This window comes from Silurus meridionalis, chromosome 25 (assembly GCF_014805685.1).
Source record: "Silurus meridionalis isolate SWU-2019-XX chromosome 25, ASM1480568v1, whole genome shotgun sequence".
In the NCBI taxonomy this organism is placed as follows: domain Eukaryota; kingdom Metazoa; phylum Chordata; class Actinopteri; order Siluriformes; family Siluridae; genus Silurus; species Silurus meridionalis.
In genome coordinates, this window is record NC_060908.1 from 11,272,265 (window position 1) to 11,292,422 (window position 20,158).

Below are 20,158 nucleotides of genomic sequence, written 5' to 3' on the forward strand. Positions count from 1 at the left end.
AGCGGTCAGCTAGACAAAACCTCCGGTCGCGTGCATGAAGTCAGCTGATTATAGATCACCGTAATGAGCACAATGCGCGCGCTAACGCTGATTGCAATATTATTTGGGACGATATTATCGACAGTTCCAGATTGTAACGGCTGGCTGTTTCAGCGTGTTGGAGAGAAATACCGAGAGACAGAAGAAGTCTCGTTGTGGCCGCTGCCGCAGAAATACAAGACGAACCCGGCTGCGTTCAAACTCAGCCCTTTCAGTTTTCGATTCGTCCACGCGAAAGATTCGTCCGCGGGGCCGAGCTGCAGCCTGCTCCAAAATGCCTTCCGCAGGTGAACTTACAACCAGTGATTTACTAATACTAATTTTCGTGTTTATTTTTTTTTTAGTCAAGCAAACCGGAAGTGCATTTTAAGTAATTTTGTACTATTTACTTAAATGCAATTTAGGTTTATTGATACAGTGCTGTTTAACAATGAATCATTGTCACCCAGCAGCATTTCAGAAATCCGGATATAAATGTAGATAAAATCTCATGCATATGAAGAATCAAGGAAGTGGTAAGGGAAAAACACCCTTGGATGATGAAGAAATCTTAAGAGAAAGTCTATCTATTTTTCCACAACTGATTTCTTGCTATCTGAACATATTAATAACTTTAATACTGAAACCTGGCAGCTGTAGAATCACACTATCCAGAAAATCGAGAATGTCTTCTCATGCTCATAAAGGATTCAGATGTTCCTTCATCTTCCTTTGAGACACTGTTAAAAGCATCATGCACTAAACTGGTAATCAGTACCTGCTGCATCTTCATGACTACCTTTTGTGATTGATCCTGTTTTAAAGTCCGTTTGCATTGCAATGACGAGACACTTTTTCACACGGTTTTTCTCTTCCAGGTATTTTAATTACATCTTCGATTTGAAGAAGCAAAGGGAGAACCAGGATAAAGCGCTGGAGTCTGAGCTGACTGAGCTTCAGGTGCAGATCACATCCTCTGACCCGGAGTGTGACGGTTATCCGAGTCTAAAATCAGATGAATCCTGTGAGTTCTAAGGCTTCGTTCGTGGAAAAAAATAACCAAAACAACGATTTATACTGTCTTTATTTCTTCTGTAACTGTGTGGAAGTTACTTTTGTGTTAAAAATAAATGTGACCATAACATTCATGGGAAAAAAACAGAAGTTAGAATTTTGAATAGGGCATGAAATCACAGCAATGCACTTCTGCTAATCCAAAGATTAACAGTAATCCATAATCCAATACATGCAATACAATACTGTTTAAGAGCTTCAAATCTATTGCAGCAAAAAAAATCACAATTCTTTCACAAATCACAAATTCTTTCAAAAATCACAGTATAGACAGGCCATTTTATTTTAATCCTAGTCTTAAACTAGTCTTGTTTTTTTTACATTTTGTGTAAAGTGTTTGTGATGTTTGAACTGTTGCTTTAATCACAGTGTGGTTAAATGCTGCATTCTGATTGGTCAAAAGGTGCTCATTCATATCCTGTAACAGCAGCTCAGAGGGTAGTGATGATTTAATTTTAATTCATGTCAATAGTATACACTTACACTCAAATATTTTATTTAACACACACACAACAAGTGTAAGAATTGATAGTGTTTATTGGTGTACATTTTTGGAAGGAGTCTTCAGTGTGCAAGGTAAAGCTGTTTGTTTATGTTTACTAGCATATGAAAGTCAGAAGTGTGAGAATGAAAGCGAGAGGAAACAAAGCTAATATGATGTGTCTTTTGCAACGGTCAAATTTTAAAGTAAGTGTTATTTCCTGTTTCTCTAGATCAGCTATCAGTGGACCAACCTGCAGCTGTTCTTAAGGCTTTAAATGTATGGGGAGCATTGAGAGGTAAGCTGATGTTGGTCCAGATACTTTATTTTTTGTTTGATTTGATTAAAATGTGAGCAGTTTCCTGCAGTACATTGGTGCTTGTTTGACGTTTTCAATCGGTGTAAACAAACATATAATTTTATTATATCATATTAGATTAGCCAGGACCCTTGAAGTTCTGTAAATAAGAAATCGTGCCTCTGAGTTTACTTGCTTATCTGGGCAAACAATTCACATATCACCAAAGTAACATTGGGGCACAGATAAATGGACTAAAGCTTATATATAAAACACACAGATTGTTTATGTTAAAATAATGAAATTTATTGTTAAAAAATTTAATTATTAATTATAAAATGAAGTATAATGTGTGTCTAAGCTCTGCTACTCAATGCTGAACACTGGCACCATCAAAACAGATGATGTGTGATTTATGTGCCTACGGTGACTCCAGGATGTGAACTTGGAATAGATTTTTACCTGTTTATTTGTTTTTTTATTTGCATTTTCTTCCATGCATCTTATTTATGACTGTTTTTTTTTTTGTAAGGACTTGAGACCTTCAGCCAGTTGGTGTACAAAGATAATTATGGAGCCGTGAGTTCATTCTCCTTGCAGTGAACCCCACTATTTTAATAATAATAATAAAAACAAACAAACACTACACGCCCAACCAGAAGCCGTGGATGACTGCAAATGTGCGGCGCTGTTGAAACAAAGAGACTCTGCCTTCAGAACAGGGGACAAGGCGGCCTTAAAACAGCAAGGGCCAAACTGTCTCGTGCTATCAGAGAGGCAAAGCGCACGCCAAGAAAATCCACGACCACTTCCAGGACAGTGGAGACACTCGGCGCATGTGGCAGGGCATCCAGGTGATCACGAATTACAAGACCACATCACCTGCTTGTGACCGTGACGCCTCCCTCCCAGATGCGCTGAACGACTTCTACGCCCGGTTTGAGGTACAGAACAACGTGGTGGCGAGGAAGACCATCCCTCCTCCCACTGACCAGGTGCTCTGTCTAACCACAGCTGAAGTGAGGAAAACTCTATGCAGAGTTAACCCACGGAAGTCTGCTGGACCTGACAACATTCCTGGCAGGGTGCTCAGAGAATGTGCAGAACAACCAGCAGATGTCTTCACTGACATCTTCAACATCTCCCTGAGCAGTAACGTTGTTCCCACGTGCCTCAAGACAACGACTATCGTTCCTGTGCCAAAGAAATCGACTGTCTCCTGCCTCAATGACTATCGTCCCGTCGCGCTCACTCCCATCGTGATGAAGTGCTTGAGAGGCTTGTCATGAGGCACATCAAGACACAGCTTCCACCCTCCCTGGACCCAATGCAGTTTGCGATCGTCCAAACTGCTCCACGGACGATGCCATCTCCACAACCCTTCATCTGGCCCTCACCCACCTGGATAACAAGGACTCATATGTACGAATGCTGTTCATTGATTTCAGCTCAGCATTCAACACAATCATTCCTCAGCACCTGATCGAGAAGCTGAACCTTCTGGGCCTGAACACCTCTCTGCAACTGGATCCTGGATTTCCTGACTGGGAGACCTCAGGCAGTCCGGATCGGGAACAGCATCTCCAGCACCACCACACTGAGCACTGGAGCCCCTCAAGGCTGTGTGCTCAGTCCACTGCTGTTCACTCTGCTGACTCACGACTGTGCACCAACGCACAGCTCAAATCATATCATCAAGTTCGCTGATGACACGACCGTGGTGGGTCTAATCAGCAGGAACGATGAGTCAGCATATAGAGAAGAGGTGAAACGGTTAACTGCCTGGTGTGGAGCAAACAACCTGTCTCTGAACGTGGACAAAACGAAAGAGATGGTTGTGGACTTCAGGAGAGCTCAGAGCGACCAATCTCCACTGATTATCGATGGATCCTCTGTGGAGATCGTCAAGAGCACCAAATTCCTTGGTGTTCATCTGGCGGACAACCTCACCTGGTCACTTAACACCAGCTCCATCACCAAGAAAGCCCAGCAGCGTCTATACTTTCTGAGAAGGCTGAGGAAAGCCCACCTCCCTCCCCCCATCCTGTCCATGTTCTACAGAGGGACCATTGAGAGCATTCTGAGCAGCTGCATCACTGCCTGGTTTGGGAATTGCACCGTCTCGGATCGCAAGACCCTACAGAGGATAGTGAGGACAGCTGAGAAGATCATCGGAGTCTCTCTCCCCTCTATCATGGACATTTACACCACACGCTGCATCCGCAAAGCACACAGCATTGTGGACGATCACACACACCCGTCACACGCATACTTCACCCTCCTACCATCAGGAAAACGGTTCCGAAGCATTCGGGCCGCAACAACAAGACTGTGTAACAGTTTCTTCCCACAAGCCATCAGGCTTCTCAACACACAGAACTGAACAGAACTCACACACACTCACACACACTCACTTACACACGCACACACACACACACACTCACTGTGTGTTACTGTTACTGAACTGAACTGTACAACCTGGACTAAACACATTCATCACTCATCTCGATCCACTCCATCACCATTTATATATTTATTATTATTTATACTATATTCAGTACAATGTTTATATTCAGTACAATGTTTACATGCTGTTTTTGCACCTTTTATACTACAGTATAATGTTTACATGCTGTCTTTGCACCTCCTTGCTGCTGTTTTTGCACTACATTGCTCTTTCTGTTTGTATTTTCTCCTGGGTATAGTTTTTACATTCACCTCACACAGTACTGTATATGTAAGTATACAGTAGGTTTACTAGTCGGCGCTATACTTGGTTTTTGTCTTTTGTCTTGTTTTGTCTGTCTGCACTCTGTCTGTCTGTACTGTTCTTTTGTTTGCACTGTTTGCACCAGGCTGCACTCGATGCACTTTATGTTGTTTTGTTGTTTTGTGTAGCACCAGGGTTCCGGAGGAACGTTGTTTCGTTTTTACTGTGTACTGTGTACCACTGTGTATAGTAAAAATGACAATAAAAGCCACTTGACTTGACTTGACTTGACTTGATTCAGATGTTCCTTCATCTTCCTTTGAGACACTGTTAAAAGCATCATGCACTAAACTGGTAATCAGTACCTGCTGCATCTTCATGACTACCTTTTGTGATTGATCCTGTTTTAAAGTCCGTTTGCATTGCAATGACGAGACACTTTTTCACACGGTTTTTCTCTTCCAGGTATTTTAATTACATCTTCGATTTGAAGAAGCAAAGGGAGAACCAGGATAAAGCGCTGGAGTCTGAGCTGACTGAGCTTCAGGTGCAGATCACATCCTCTGACCCGGAGTGTGACGGTTATCCGAGTCTAAAATCAGATGAATCCTGTGAGTTCTAAGGCTTCGTTCGTGGAAAAAAATAACCAAAACAACGATTTATACTGTCTTTATTTCTTCTGTAACTGTGTGGAAGTTACTTTTGTGTTAAAAATAAATGTGACCATAACATTCATGGAAAAAAACAGAAGTTAGAATTTTGAATAGGGCATGAAATCACAGCAATGCACTTCTGCTAATCCAAAGATTAACTGTAATCCATTAACCAATACATGACATCTGTTTAAGAGCTTCAAATCTATTGCAGCAAAAAAAATCACAATTCTTTCACAAATCACAAATTCTTTCAAAAATCACAGTATAGACAGGCCATTTTATTTTAATCCTAGTCTTAAACTAGTCTTGTTTTTTTTTACATTTTGTGTAAAGTGTTTGTGATGTTTGAACTGTTGCTTTAATCACAGTGTGGTTAAATGCTGCATTCTGATTGGTCAAAAGGTGCTCATTCATATCCTGTAACAGCAGCTCAGAGGGTAGTGATGATTTAATTTTAATTCATGTCAATAGTATACACTTACACTCAAATATTTTATTTAACACACACACAACAAGTGTAAGAATTGATAGTGTTTATTGGTGTACATTTTTGGAAGGAGTCTTCAGTGTGCAAGGTAAAGCTGTTTGTTTATGTTTACTAGCATATGAAAGTCAGAAGTGTGAGAATGAAAGCGAGAGGAAACAAAGCTAATATGATGTGTCTTTTGCAACGGTCAAATTTTAAAGTAAGTGTTATTTCCTGTTTCTCTAGATCAGCTATCAGTGGACCAACCTGCAGCTGTTCTTAAGGCTTTAAATGTATGGGGAGCATTGAGAGGTAAGCTGATGTTGGTCCAGATACTTTATTTTTTGTTTGATTTGATTAAAATGTGAGCAGTTTCCTGCAGTACATTGGTGCTTGTTTGACGTTTTCAATCGGTGTAAACAAACATATAATTTTATTATATCATATTAGATTAGCCAGGACCCTTGAAGTTCTGTAAATAAGAAATCGTGCCTCTGAGTTTACTTGCTTATCTGGGCAAACAATTCACATATCACCAAAGTAACATTGGGGCACAGATAAATGGACTAAAGCTTATATATAAAACACACAGATTGTTTATGTTAAAATAATGAAATTTATTGTTAAAAAAATTTAATTATTAATTATAAAATGAAGTATAATGTGTGTGTCTAAGCTCTGCTACTCAATGCTGAACACTGGCACCATCAAAACAGATGATGTGTGATTTATGTGCCTACGGTGACTCCAGGATGTGAACTTGGAATAGATTTTTACCTGTTTATTTGTTTTTTTTTATTTGCATTTTCTTCCATGCATCTTATTTATGACTGTTTTTTTTTTTTGTAAGGACTTGAGACCTTCAGCCAGTTGGTGTACAAAGATAATTATGGAGCCGTGAGTTCATTCTCCTTGCAGTGAACCCCACTATTTTAATAATAATAATAAAAAACAAACAAACACCTGATCTAACTGCAATTAGTAAATAATTATACATATTTTACATCTCTTTCCACCAGGTTACAATCAACAAGACCGACGTATCAGACTTTCCTCGCTTTGCTCATCGAGGCATCCTGCTGGACTCATCTCGTCACTTCCTGCCACTCAAAGTCATTTTGGCCAATTTGGTAAGCAATTACTGTGTGGGTGGTGTAAGTAACATCTCATCAAGATGTGCACATGTATAATACATTTACTAGATAAACTACTTCTGTTGGGTTTTTTAGTTATTAGTTTTTATTAATGTTAGTCTCCTCCCACTTTGTTTAAAAAAAATGTAATAAATAACAAGGGAGTAGGTAGTGGTGAAACAAGGAAGTGGTGACACTAAAAATGTGAATCTCACATGTCAACCATTATGTTCTTGTGACCAAACACAGAATGCACATCACAAGATCCTGATCTGAGTCAGTGTCTGAACGAAGCAAGGTGTCCTGTTTGGTTCCATTCCGCAGTCAGTTGTTACACATGTTGACTGAGCTACTGTGTAGTTACATACGTTCTGCATGTAGATTGTTTTCTAAGGCAGTTTTGTGCCAGAAGTTAATGTAACTGTGCTGGGAGAAATGTTTCAGGAAACGAGGCTAATATACAAATCTATATATTGTACCATGCAATTTGAAACAAGTTAAAACTGCCACTGATGTTTGCAGTGCAAAACTGACTGAAAGAATAAATACATTTTTAATTAATAAAATATAATTTAGTTACTTATAATGTATGTTAGATCTAGAATTCTGCCCACTTTAAATCATATGCTGAAAGTGCTGTAATAAGATTGCATTTATTTGAATTAATTATGATAAATCTTTTAAATAGCTGTTAGAGTGGGAGACTTTGGGATTGTGAATTAAATGCTCTGTAATTATAGAATGAGTATAGAACAAAGTATATTAAACTCACCAGAACTACCAATGCATTCAACAGTTTGAGCGCACATCTTCCTGCCAATCATACTCGAGTCTTTAGACAGACCATGGTATAAATTATACTTGGATTGGAGTCATGATACATTTTTATGTCTTGGAACCAGGGAGCACTATAACTATTTATATATCAAATTTATATAGCTGATGATATTCAGAAACTGTAACATGTATCTGTTATTAAAGTCATTTGTGTTTAATGCAAACTTTGATTTTGATTGTGTTTGCAAATATAGATCTAGTTTTTTTTTTTTTTTTTTTTTTTTTTTTTTTTTCCCCCACAAACACTTTGTCTAACCAAATCTTCTCTACCATCTTTGCAGGAAGCCATGGCGATGAACAAGTTTAACGTCTTCCACTGGCACATTGTGGACGATAACTCTTTTCCCTTCATGAGTCAGACTTTCCCTGACATCAGTCAACGCGTAAGCAGTCTTGTACAATCTTTTCAGGAAAAACTGTCATTTTCACTTCTCTGTACTTACTTCTGATAAAAAAAAAAAAAAAGATTCAGTTTGTAAACCATTAAAAAAAAAAAAAGGTGGCAGACTCTCTTATTGCATTTGTTGCGAGACACCACAAGTGATCGCCTACAGAAAATAGCCACCAGGTGCATAATGTGAAATTCAGCACGCAGAGGGTAAAACTAAAACTTTATTAGATTGCTCTTGCATCGGTTGCAGTAGTGCCATGCTTAAAATTCAATCGCAAAACTAATCTGTATATTATGGTATGGTTGAAGAAGTAAGAGAACCGACGGTGTCCTTTCAGAAAGGCATACACATCTGTATGAAGGAATATCGTTTATCAGCTCAGTGTTTAATCCCTTCTATGTAGAATAATGGTAGATAAGGGTATGAGTTATGTTCTGCATAAGGAATCATGGTAGTGAATTTCAGTCATGGTTTGGCTTAAAAAAAAGAAATAAACAACAAACAACAGTGTACAGTACACGTTTATGTGATTGGCTGTGGGGGTGCATCCAAAATTGGCAGAGTTCCAGGGAACCACTGAATTCAGCCTTTAATGCAACACAGGCTCCATGTGATGATAGTCATCACCTAATTGCTTACTTATTTTTTAGAAAAGCAGGTTCAGCTGAGAGATGGGATGCCACATTACATTAAAGATTCCTTTCTACGGTTTACAGCATGTAGACTCATGTTCATTAACTTTTCACTGACTTTATTAGTATATATTATCTGCAGTAATTATTGTCACAAATTAGTTTGCTTTCTAGTTAAAAAAAAAAATACTCCTTTTATTCTCTCCGGCTGCTGTCCTGGAAATAGCGGGTAGGCATATATATATATATATATATATATATATATATATATATATATATATATATATATATATAAATCACTGTTTGTGGATAATTTCATAGTGCTGTAGTTACAGTAGCCACCCTGGTCTGGTGTTCTGCTCTCTTCGTAGGCTAAAAGTCTCAAATCAAGTCTGCTGCATTTCTCATCAGAAATATTCCATACTCTAGTTCCCTTTATTCAAGCTGCAATTAGAAGAGTGTGTATTACTTATGTTTTTGTGTTACAAAAGGGAGCATATCACCCGTACACACACGTGTACACACCGGCTGATGTGAAAATGGTGATCGAGTTTGCTCGTATGCGAGGCATACGAGTCGTTGCTGAGTTCGACACTCCGGGCCACACTCGGTCATGGGGAGCAGGTTAGTGACAAGTCGTATGGGTTGTACTTTGCTCGATGTGTGTTTTGGAGATGACGTTTTGCTGTTTGTGTGTGTGTGTTGCCTATTGTGGGATAATAAACAGAATTTAGTTTTAGGAAGTGGTATGACTTTGTCACATGGTGCATATGTTGTTTTGAATAAATGGACATTTTGAAAACCCAAAAGCATGCTTGGTTAGACTACAGCGGAAGTCAACTACAGATTGATTTTATATCAAATGGATAAAATGTGTTTGCAAATGATTAGTTTAATTGCTCATAAGTGTACAAGCATAATGGTATTTTTATCATTCACTCAAAACTAAATTTGGCAGTGCAACTGGTCAAAATTATAATAGAAATCAATGGCCTTGGTGTCAAATCTTTTTGTAGGTCAGCCTGGGCTTTTAACCCCATGCTATTCAGGGAGCTCTCCTTCAGGCACATTTGGACCTGTAAATCCGATCCTCAACTCCACCTACGACTTTATGACCAGCTTCTTCAAAGAAATCAGTACTGTTTTCCCTGACGCCTACATCCATCTTGGGGGAGACGAGGTCGATTTCTCCTGCTGGTGAGAAAAGATGCTTCGAAAAGCAGTTTAGCTCTTCACTACATTTGGTTATTTCAAAAGTTATGCAGCAAATATTGCACAAAAAGATATAAAAGAGGTGGATAAGACGATCTTTCAGCTTTTAAAACATTGCAAGCTTTGGTTTGTGTTCCTCAGAGTGTATTTTTATGTAAAATCATGGTTTTCCCTCTTGTTTCCTTTTTAGGAAGTCAAACCCTGATGTCCAAAAATTTATGGCACAGCAGGGCTTTGGACAAGACTTCAAAAAACTGGAATCCTACTATATTCAAAGGTAGGAGATCTATTCATAAAAATCCAGCATCTGAAGCCTTTAAACCAATGTCAGTAATGTCTAAATGAAATGTAATTTTAGACTCCTTGACATTGTAAAAGCCACTAATAAGGGCTACATGGTCTGGCAGGAAGTCTTTGACAATGGCGTTAAGGTAAGAGATGTTTTTTATTGCTCCATATTTTATCCAATCAAGAAAAAGCAACAAAGCTACAGTCTTTGCTCCAAGCAAAATCACTGGGTATGAAGAGGACTGTCTTAATACAGGGTTTATTACTTGGTTAGAAAATGCAAGGTGATGTCATTAATGCAAAGACACTGTGATTGGCATGGATGCCAAGCTTAAAAGAACCATTTATGTTGTTTTTTTACATTTTATTGCTCCTGTTTTATTTGACAATTGGTTTCTCTTTCTGTGATCAGATTAGCTAGCAGAAGTAGTCATTGGATTACTACTACTTCTCAGTATTTTCAAACATTTTGTGGCTCAATCTCAAGCGGTGTTGTATTGGGCATATAGTGTGCTATAATGCTTTACCCTATGGACTAAGCTTTTATGCGGAAAAGGCACTATTTAGTATTTGACCTGATGATTAAGGTAATTTCAAGCTTTTTTAATTGGAGTTACCAATTGTCTAATAATCCAGTGCTCAAATGCACAGTTGACATCACTTTTTATCCATGATTCTACTTCTTCTGGGATTTTAAAGATTTCTTTGGCAAAACGTGAATTTTAAACAATTTTTACTACAATATTTTAGTCAGACAAAGTATGATGGACAATAGTAAACTTAAAGGTTCAAAAATTTGTTAGCAAGATCAGCAGTCATGCTAATTGACCACACTATATGGATAACATTTTTGGGACACCTGACTTTTCTAGCCGTGAGGTTCTTTTCCACTATAACTATTATCACAACATTGGATGCACACAATTACATGAATATTAATAGTCAGGTTTCCACAAACATTTGTCCATGTAGTGTATATTTGAAGTGAAGGACAAATTGTGTAAATGTAATTGTTGTCTTAAAAAAAAATTGGCTACTCTGCCAATATGATTGATCTGTCATAGATTTACTGTAGGGAAAAAACCATCCTTATTATTACAAGGTTATAATGACTAAGGAAAATAATGAGTGATGTCCATTGTGAGCTGTCTAGCTGCATTGCTAACCTTTTTAACCTTTCTCCCACACCTGCTTGGCATACAGTGATCTGTATTTCTGCTTTTTCAACCAGTGGGTCTTTTTGTAATCCGATTTTTTGTTGTTGTATAAGCCATCCAATGAGTTATGTGCTTGTTGCAGCTGAAAGCTGACACAGTGGTGGAAGTTTGGATAAACAGCAATTTGGAAAAGGAGCTTCTCAATGTGACTGGGGCAGGTTTCGACACCATTCTCGCTGCCCCCTGGTACCTGGACTACATTAGTTATGGACAGGACTGGCAGCAGTACTACAAGGTCGAGCCGCTCAGTTTCAATGGTTGGTCTTCTCAGTGAATTCTGTTTATTATACAGATTTTATAATGTAGGTATCTATGGTCACAGTATGCCTGATTCACATATATTTATATGGTAATTTATTTATGACTAGCCAGTAGTAGATATGTGTTCCCTTTAGGATACCTTGTCATCACCTTTGTTCCCTACTATACAGTCTGTTCAGATAAATTCCAGTTTAGTAGTTAATGTAACTCACGGGAAAAGCTGTGAGACTAGCTTTCGCTTCATTCCCAGGCCTTGGGTTTAGGATTTGTTCAGCTTAATGCATTCAGTTTGACAGTAAGTTCTGTTTTATTTGTCTGTCCTTATTTTCTTTTAACGTTGGCCTTGTAGTTGGTTTGGCAATGGTTTGTTATTAGGCTGGTGTGCTTCCTACCTGTCTTGATACTACCTGCTTCTGATCAGATGTTATTCCACTCATTTTGTTTGTGCACTTAGATTTTCCAACAAGGTCTCACAACGATGTATTACGTAGAATTTACCATACATAATGGCATGACACTTTACTTTCAATTTTACAGTCTGCGCATTATATGTTGAATGCATGTTAGATTTGAGAATACTATTGGTTAGTCTTGTAAGTGGTTCCTCTTTATAGGTTGATTTATTTCTAGTAGTTTCTTTCTTTTGAGCCCATATTCCCTCTATACAAAATACTACCGTTCAGGTTTCCATTTTAATTTTTAGCATCTGTAGAGGGGTGTGATTTTGTGATTGGCTCACTTAAGAAATCTTCAGCCCATACAGTGTTGGTTGGTCTAGTATAACTTAAACATCGAAAACACAAACAGTCGTACAATTCGCATCATCATTTGTACAACACACTGATTTTATATGGCACATTGCAATCACAGGGGACATTTTTTTAGGAACACTTATAATACTTGTATGTACTTTTTCGAGCACTAAGTTGAAAAGTTCATTTTGATCATCACAATATTAATGTCCAGAATACAGTATGTTGTCTACATGCTTCACACTACTCCTGCTTAGGGTTGCAAAGGGGCAGAAAATCTCCAAAACTATCCATGGGAACTTTGGAAATATTCCTAGTTGCAAACTAACCAGGAAATAATGGAAATTAATAGGAATTTATGGAAATTAATAAAAATTTGGGGAAATATATATAAACTGTATCAACATAAATATACGCATTTTGTTTCATTATAAGCTGACATGCATGTGAATTGATACGGATTAAAAAAATGAAGAAATTACACACTCAAATTCTCCCCAATAAGCATGCTTGCTAAAACAAACTATATTGTATATGTATATATGGTACTGGTCAAAAGTTTGGACACATTACTATTTTGAATGTTTTTGAAATAGTCTCTTATGCTCATCAAGCCTGTGTTTGATCAGTTTGCTCATATATCAAAAATACAGAACAAAACAGTTATATTATTACAGTGATTTTTAATATACTTTCAAATATGATTTATTTCTGTGATGCACACGGTATCACATGATCCTTCAGAAATCATTTTAATATACTGATTTTTCAAATATTGGAAACAGCTTCTTAATATTTTTAAAGCCTGTGATCGTTTTGTCAGGATTCTTTGATTACTAGAAAGTTACATTTCAAGTTGTAATAATATTTCTTAATATTTCTGTTTTTTTTCCTATAGTTTTGATCAAATAAATGTGGGCTTTAATGATGTGCATAAGAGACTTCCAAAAACCTTAAAATTGGAATATGTGCAAACTTTTGACCAGGACTGTACTTACTGTATGATAGCAAAAAAAGCTGGCTAGCTGAAGGTAGAACAAAGAGCATCACAGCTTGCACTGCAGTAGCTAGCCTTAGACATTGTGATGCTTTGATGATTTACTGGCTGGCTAGCTACTGTATAAACACATTTTGCTATTTGCTAGTTAAACTTTAACCCTGTACATAAAATAGATTTACCAAGTAATATCAAAACTTGCTTGAATGGATGTAATCTTCAGACTCGAATGCAGAACTGTGGCTTCAATATTCCAGTGGTGGTCACAGCCTAAATGTTAAGGGGTGGTTCCCTCACAGGTGACTGATTAGGATTGTTTGTGGGGGATGATCTTTTTTAGACAGTTTTTTTTTTTTTAAATTTAAATTCTTTATATCGCACATAAATGTCTGCTTAGTCAGTGTGTTTATTTTCAAATGGTATAATTTTGTTGCCCAATAACTTCCACACAGTGCAAGGCAGTTTAAAACATGGAGTTATGTAATAATTATGTCATTTAAATAAATCTGATGGCCATTTTTGGCAACAGGAGTCAAGAAACGATCTGTGTAATGTTATGGAGGAATACACAGTGCATGTAGGGGGTATGGGCTTAATGCAGTTCTTAAAGTGTTCTGAAAATTCAAATATTACATCTGGTCCTTTTTAACCAAGATTATCCTGCAAAATCTTTCTTTCAACTACATTAAGTTACGGTTATAGGCTACCCTGCAATTACTAAAATGTCTAGTTCGTTCACAGTAATTCCAGGTTAATTCCCATATATTTCTGTTAATTCCCATATTTTCCCATTATTTTCATGGAAATTCCTGGAATTTGGCGACCCTACTCCTGCTAGACAGGAGGTGAGAACTACACTATTCTAACTATACTAACTATACTACTGCCTTGTGAAATATTACATATTTTTAATATCCCTAACTTTTTTGAAATGCTGGACTGATGCCTTTTCATGTGCAAATACATTTTGTTGTATGGAAAAGCAGCGAAACACATTCACTCTAGTCAGTGCAAATCAGCCACCTCTGCTGCACATGGCTTGCATGTTTGTCAGTAAGGCAGTGTATACTTCTGTTTTTGCTGCAAGCTTTTATAATTGTTTTTTATTGACACTTTTTGCACTTTGGACACATTCACACTTTTTGTGGGTGTATAGTTTTCAAATTCCTGATAAATATACAAGAACTAGACTATTTATAGTAGAACATCTTTCTGTAGAATCTGTGCTTTCCAGTTGCAATTGGTGGGCTGTTGTAATAAAAATTCCCACTTTTCAGCATAAACTTTAGTAAACGAGGTGGTAACAAACAGTTTTGGTGCTAACTGGTGCTGTTCTGACCACATGCATTACCACATCTGCGATTTCATCATGTAGAGATCAGGAAGACCTCCAACGAGCTTAACTCCCCGAAAATGTTGAAACCATTCAGCAACTTGTGCATGATGATCGCCAGAGAACAATCTACAGGATCTCACTTCTGCACCCACCCTACTTGCCAGATTTGTCTCCTGCAGACTTCACCCTCTGCCCAAAGATGAAGTTTCAGGTCAAAGGTTTTCACATTATTTTGGAGATCCAACTCGCATTGCCGAAGGTGCTTGACACACCTCAAAATTAAGACTTCCAGCACATATTCCAGAAGTGGCAGGAATACTGGGAGCGCTGAATTGCTGTGCAAGGGCACTACTTTGATAGTGTGTAAACCTATTTGGTACTTTTTTGAAAACGGGTCTAGTCTCGAAACTTTTTGATACCACCTACAAGTGAGAAGTTAATAACGCATGTAATGCAGGGTGTTGCATTTGTGTGCATGCGCTTTTTGAACTTAACTGGTTGTTAATTTGAAGGAGTTAACTAAATCTGATGTCCCACATAGGCATAACAAAGCAAGAAATGACCCTGGTGGCTTTTGACCCATAATTATGGGTGTATTCTTTAAACATCCCAGTGACTTTTGCTTGGACCAAGATGATGCGTGCTTTTGTATTAAAAAAAAAAAAAAAAAGAAAAAGGAATTGTGACTGTGTGTGTTTCTGCCCAGCTGAAAGCAGACACACAGATCCACGTGTGGAAGGAGAAGCCGGACTACCAGAGTGAGCTGGCCCAGATAACTGCAGCTGGGTTTTATGCCCTTCTGTCTTCTCCCTGGTACCTTAACCGCATCAGATATGGCCAAGACTGGGAAATCATTTACAAGGCTGACCCTCAGAGTTTCAATGGTGTGTGAGAGTTGATGATGCTAAATGGGCTTTTGGTTAACCACAGAGAATTCAAGTTAAAGAATCATTATTTGTCAGATAAACTTTCCACTATAGTACATTCTTTGCATATCCCAGCTTATTAGAGGACTGAAGTCAAAATGTATATTCAGCCATGATACAGGAACCCTGAAGGAGATTGGGTTGAGGTTCTTGCTCAAGATGGCAACTGTGGCAGTGGTTGGACTTAAAACCTTGCAACCTTTAACAACTGAGTCACCGCTGTATAATTTATCTTTCAGCAGAATGAGCACACAGGTTTATCCACATTTTTACACTTACAATAATGTTGATTTTTACACATGCTTTTAGTTCTATACGTGGGAAATATTTCCTTAATTTTAAGCATAAACTGTAAGAAAAACTCTCTGATGCTTAGTTGCTGGTCAGAGGTTTGTTCCAACATCTACCCGAACATTATACTTACCTCACTCCTTTAACATGCAGAAACAGACCAGTGGAATAAACTGGTCTAAAGCAGGCTTAGCATGCAAGTGGAGACATAAGGAAATTGTGTCTGTAGTTTAGTAGATGAATAGAAAATGGAAGTCTCTTATAGTATGTTGTGTCTGTAGTAGGTGTAGTTCTCTTGAGAGTTCAAGTAGTTTTTTTAAACGCATAAGTGCATGTTGATGGTCCTGTGTTGTAATTGAGCAGCATAACAAAACATAACTTGTGCTGTTTTACTACACACTTTATTGCCAAAAGTATTTATTTACTGATCTAAATGATTGAATTCAGTTGTTCCAATTACTTCCATGGTTACAGGTGTATAAAATCAAGCACCTGGGCATGCAGACCGCTTCTACAAACATTTGTTGAAAGAACGGGTCGCTCTCATTTTCGCGCAGCACCTTCGATCCAGTGAAAGGAACTCTAAATGCTTCAGCATAAGTGAGTAAGTTTGGTGTGGAAGAACTTGACTAGCCTGCCCAAAGTTCTGACCTCAACCTGATGGAACTTCTTTGAGATGAATTAGAACAGAGACTGCGATCCAGACACTCTTGTCCAACATCAGTGTCTGTTCTTACAAAGGCGTTCTGAATGAACAGTCAAAAAATCCCATGAACACACTCCTAAACCTTGTGAAAAGCCTTCCCAGAAGAGTTGAAGCTGTTATAGCTCCATATCGCCAAAATCATAATAAACCCTATGGATTAAGAGTCGGATGTTACTCAAGTTAATTTGCATATGAAGGCAGACAAGCAAATACATTTGGCAATATAGTGTATTTTTTGCGGACCAGCATTTGTCATGTTCCAGTGCACATGATGCTGAAATGTTTTAAATTTTTAAAAAGGGTAGAATGAACTTTTCACATTCTCGAGGCCTGTTGAGTGAAGCAAGACAGATTTCCAGTTCTGTTCTATTAAAGTAAATTCATATTGCAGTTTTTTTTAAGCCTTTTGTTTGTTCTTAAACCGTGTTATAAACTGCTTTGCTTTATATATTGAGTGGTTTCCGTCTGATTTGATTCTTCAGGTACAGCAGAGCAGAAGAAGCTTGTAATTGGTGGGGAGGCGTGTCTCTGGGGGGAGTATGTGGATGCTACCAACCTCACCCCACGTCTATGGTAAGTCCAGTTTATATCAAAAATCATGTTCTCTTTAACTGCACTGTTACAGGGTTTTATTTAAATTAAGTGGCTTTGGCAGCTGGATGCTAAAGGATACACTGTGAATTTCTCCACAGTGACTGCTAACTGGTTAACATGCACTCAGCAATAGTGACTAAACTCAGATTGTACAAACTGAACAGTAAAGATGCAAAGTCCAATATTGCAGTCGAACCTGAGGCTTATTACTATCTAGCCATGGATGTTCAGCACCTGCTCGCCACATCCGACACAGCCCTGCACACGATTTCCGATTTTACAGTATAATGTGTGCTTGTGATTAGTGTTTTTTTTTTTTTTAATAATTGACACGTGTGGTCTCATCTCATAGGCCACGGGCCAGTGCTGTAGCTGAAAGGTTGTGGAGTGATGAAAATGTGAAAGACATCGGCGACGCCTACACGCGTCTGACCAAACATCGCTGCCGCATGCTCAGGTGAGATTTATTCTGCAAGTAACATACTTAAAGGTTACAATATATATTTAAGCATGTCAAAAGTATAATAAAGGCAGAAATGTTTCATTTTCTATCAACATTCAGACTCTGTGCCACCAGTGTATTTTCTAAGTGGGTTTTATTGACATTATAATGTGTTTTTTGTTGTTTTTTTGCTGTAATGGGGGAGCATTTTATAATTTATTTATTTTTTATATAGTATAAAGTTTTCTTAAATTTCCAGGAGTTTTCTAAAGAACCAATTCATAGTGCTCTTGTCCTCTCCTTTCACCTAAACCATGTACAAAAGTGATCATAGTAATGAAGGAAGTTTATGTAAAAGCAAATCAAACAATACATTTTCTCAAATTAGCCCAAAATAAGGGTCTTTTTAAGGCGGTTTATTGCTGCTAAATGTCTAAACGCCATATATTTTCCCCTTCAGGAGAGGCATCCCTGCAGAGCCACTATTTGTGGGCTTTTGTCCGGAGGAATACGGCGGCCTCTGAGCTCCAAAAGACAAATTCCTACTGTTTAACTATTCCATAAGAACTCCAATCGTTTGAGTACATCAAGGCAATTTCCTAGCTTTTACTGTTAATTCATGAGACATATTCTAGTTTATAGTTTTTCAATCTTGTTTTATTTTGATCTAAAAAAATTGTTTAAGGGATTATATTTGGCTTGAGACTTTCAAAGATTTTAATGTGCACTGTTTTATATTTGACATTATTCATGTACAACAGGTAAACAAGTGGAACATATACAGTATGGGTTGAACCAAAGAAAATAAATAAAAAAGGAATTTGTGCAATAAAGAAAATAAAAAATATTTAAAACATCATCTGCAAGAGAAGGAAAGGGATATCATGAGAGGCCAGCCATCTTGTTGAGTAATGCGTTCTGGTCCTGACGGCTCATGGGTTCGTAGCTGGCCAGCTCCAGGGAGAAGGTAGCGTTACCCGAGGTCAAAGTGCGCAGTGCAGTGGAATAGCCCTGAAAACAACACACACACACCCCAAATTCAATATCACTACTCTCATTTTCCCTTTGGAGAATCACTGAAGTATTTTTTTTATTGAAGTAAAACACTCACCATCATCTCTGCGAGGGGGACAGTGGCCAAAAGTACCTTGCAGTCATGGCGGCTCTGGATGTCTCGGACTGTCCCTCGGCGCTGCGCGAGGTCACCCAGAACAGAGCTCAGATACTCCTCATCCACTGTCACCTCTAATGACATCACAGGCTCTAAGACTTGTCCCCCTGCTTGTTTGAGCCCCTACACACAGAGACATTGGTTAATGTCTATTTTCTCTCTCTCTCTCTCTCTCTCTCTCTCTATATATATATATATATAGGGGCATCTAAAAGATTTTTATATATTTAATATTACATTCTCACTTTTTAAATATTGAACTTTATTATTCTCTGACTTTTAAGATTGAGATGCATCCGTACACATGCAGTGTGTAGCTTCTTATTTCTTAAACAACTATGTTGAAAGACATTTTGTAGTAAAGATGTTGCATTATAATCTTTTGCAATTTACCAAAATTGGAATGAGCTGTCCAATGCATTATTTCAACCTGAAAGGATTGTTGATCAAATCATCTTCAAGGACAAAATGTGCTTTAAAAAAAAAACGTATAATTGGGAGCAGCGATCACTTAAAATGTTTAGTAAAATCTAATTGTAAAAAAAAAAAATAATAAAATGTGAAGAGAACTCGAGAAACTGCGATTAAACAGCTGTGTAGCCTTAAGAAAATAACTTATCAGTGAGGATAATTAAAATTGTATTTGGAGCAGAAAGTTTGGACTTTGGAGCAATTAAAATAAAAAAAGTCATGTGGTCTGATGAGTCCAGATTTACTGTGTTCCAAAGCGACAGGCACCTCAGGGTAAGAAGAGAGGAGGATAAAGTGATGTACCAATTATGCCTACTGTACATGCCTGCAGGGGAAGTGTTACGATCTGGAGGTGGCTCAGGTCTAAGTCCAGCTCCAGCAACATTATGTGCCCGAAAAAATGCTGCTTAAGTGAATGGAACGGGTGACGAGGTTTTTCCATCAATTGATTTTTTTTTCCAAGATAACAATGACAGTATTCATCAGACTCAAATTGTGAAAGAGTGGTTCAGGAAGCATGAGATCATTTCCACCTATAGTTTGTTCACCACAGAGTCCAAACCTTAAACCGAATGATGAAGAAGGCATTACGCAGTCATGTGACTCTCCCATTAACAACACTATACATATAAACAGTATACGTGACTAAACAGACCTTAAGCATGCAGCGAGACACACAGGCAGACACCATGGCCAGAGAGGTTCCAGGTTCCACGCACACACTGTGGATTACAGTGAGAACCTCCTGCACAGGGTAACCCAGAACTGGACCTGCAGAACAATGCCAATTACAATCA

At 38.0% G+C, this 20,158-nt stretch overlaps 2 protein-coding genes across 4 annotated transcripts in view; one reads left to right on the top strand and one right to left on the bottom strand.

Moving 5' to 3' along the window:
• Positions 1-18,434, top strand: hexb (hexosaminidase B (beta polypeptide)). 3 transcript variants are annotated; one of them, XM_046838877.1, is made up of 14 exons: positions 1-326; positions 897-1,042; positions 1,806-1,871; positions 2,404-2,450; positions 6,723-6,833; positions 7,955-8,056; positions 9,189-9,321; positions 9,714-9,894; positions 10,100-10,186; positions 10,268-10,340; positions 11,497-11,671; positions 17,166-17,256; positions 17,630-17,734; positions 18,180-18,434. In XM_046838877.1, the coding sequence occupies exons 1-14, from the start codon at positions 64-66 to the stop codon at positions 18,241-18,243; spliced, it is 1,644 nt and encodes a 547-aa protein (XP_046694833.1). In that variant the 5' UTR covers positions 1-63; the 3' UTR covers positions 18,244-18,434. The 3 variants fall into 3 exon arrangements, with proteins under 3 accessions (XP_046694833.1, XP_046694830.1, XP_046694832.1); XM_046838874.1 differs by lacking the exons at positions 1-326; positions 897-1,042; positions 1,806-1,871; positions 2,404-2,450; positions 11,497-11,671 and adding exons at positions 5,024-5,192; positions 5,950-6,015; positions 6,554-6,600; positions 15,467-15,644; XM_046838876.1 differs by lacking the exons at positions 1-326; positions 897-1,042; positions 1,806-1,871; positions 2,404-2,450 and adding exons at positions 5,025-5,192; positions 5,950-6,015; positions 6,554-6,600.
• gfm2 (GTP dependent ribosome recycling factor mitochondrial 2) overlaps positions 18,419-20,158 on the bottom strand; it is a 17,329-nt gene continuing 15,589 nt past the window's right edge. The window contains exons 18-20 of the mRNA XM_046838872.1: positions 20,017-20,132; positions 18,831-19,013; positions 18,419-18,730 (exon numbers count right to left, since the gene is read on the bottom strand). Of these exons, the coding sequence (XP_046694828.1) occupies positions 18,602-18,730; positions 18,831-19,013; positions 20,017-20,132 (428 nt within the window). The 3' untranslated portion in view covers positions 18,419-18,601. The remainder of the gene's footprint in view (positions 18,731-18,830; positions 19,014-20,016; positions 20,133-20,158) is intronic.

Bases quoted from the DNA above. Each gene is read 5' to 3' on its own strand.
- hexb (XM_046838877.1), top strand. From the start codon at position 64: ATGAGCACAATGCGCGCGCTAACGCTGATTGCAATATTATTTGGGACG. The intron at 6,834-7,954 runs GTAAGCAATTAC...CCATCTTTGCAG, and splicing joins AAGTCATTTTGGCCAATTTG to GAAGCCATGGCGATGAACAA. The intron at 9,895-10,099 runs GTGAGAAAAGAT...TTTCCTTTTTAG, and splicing joins GAGGTCGATTTCTCCTGCTG to GAAGTCAAACCCTGATGTCC.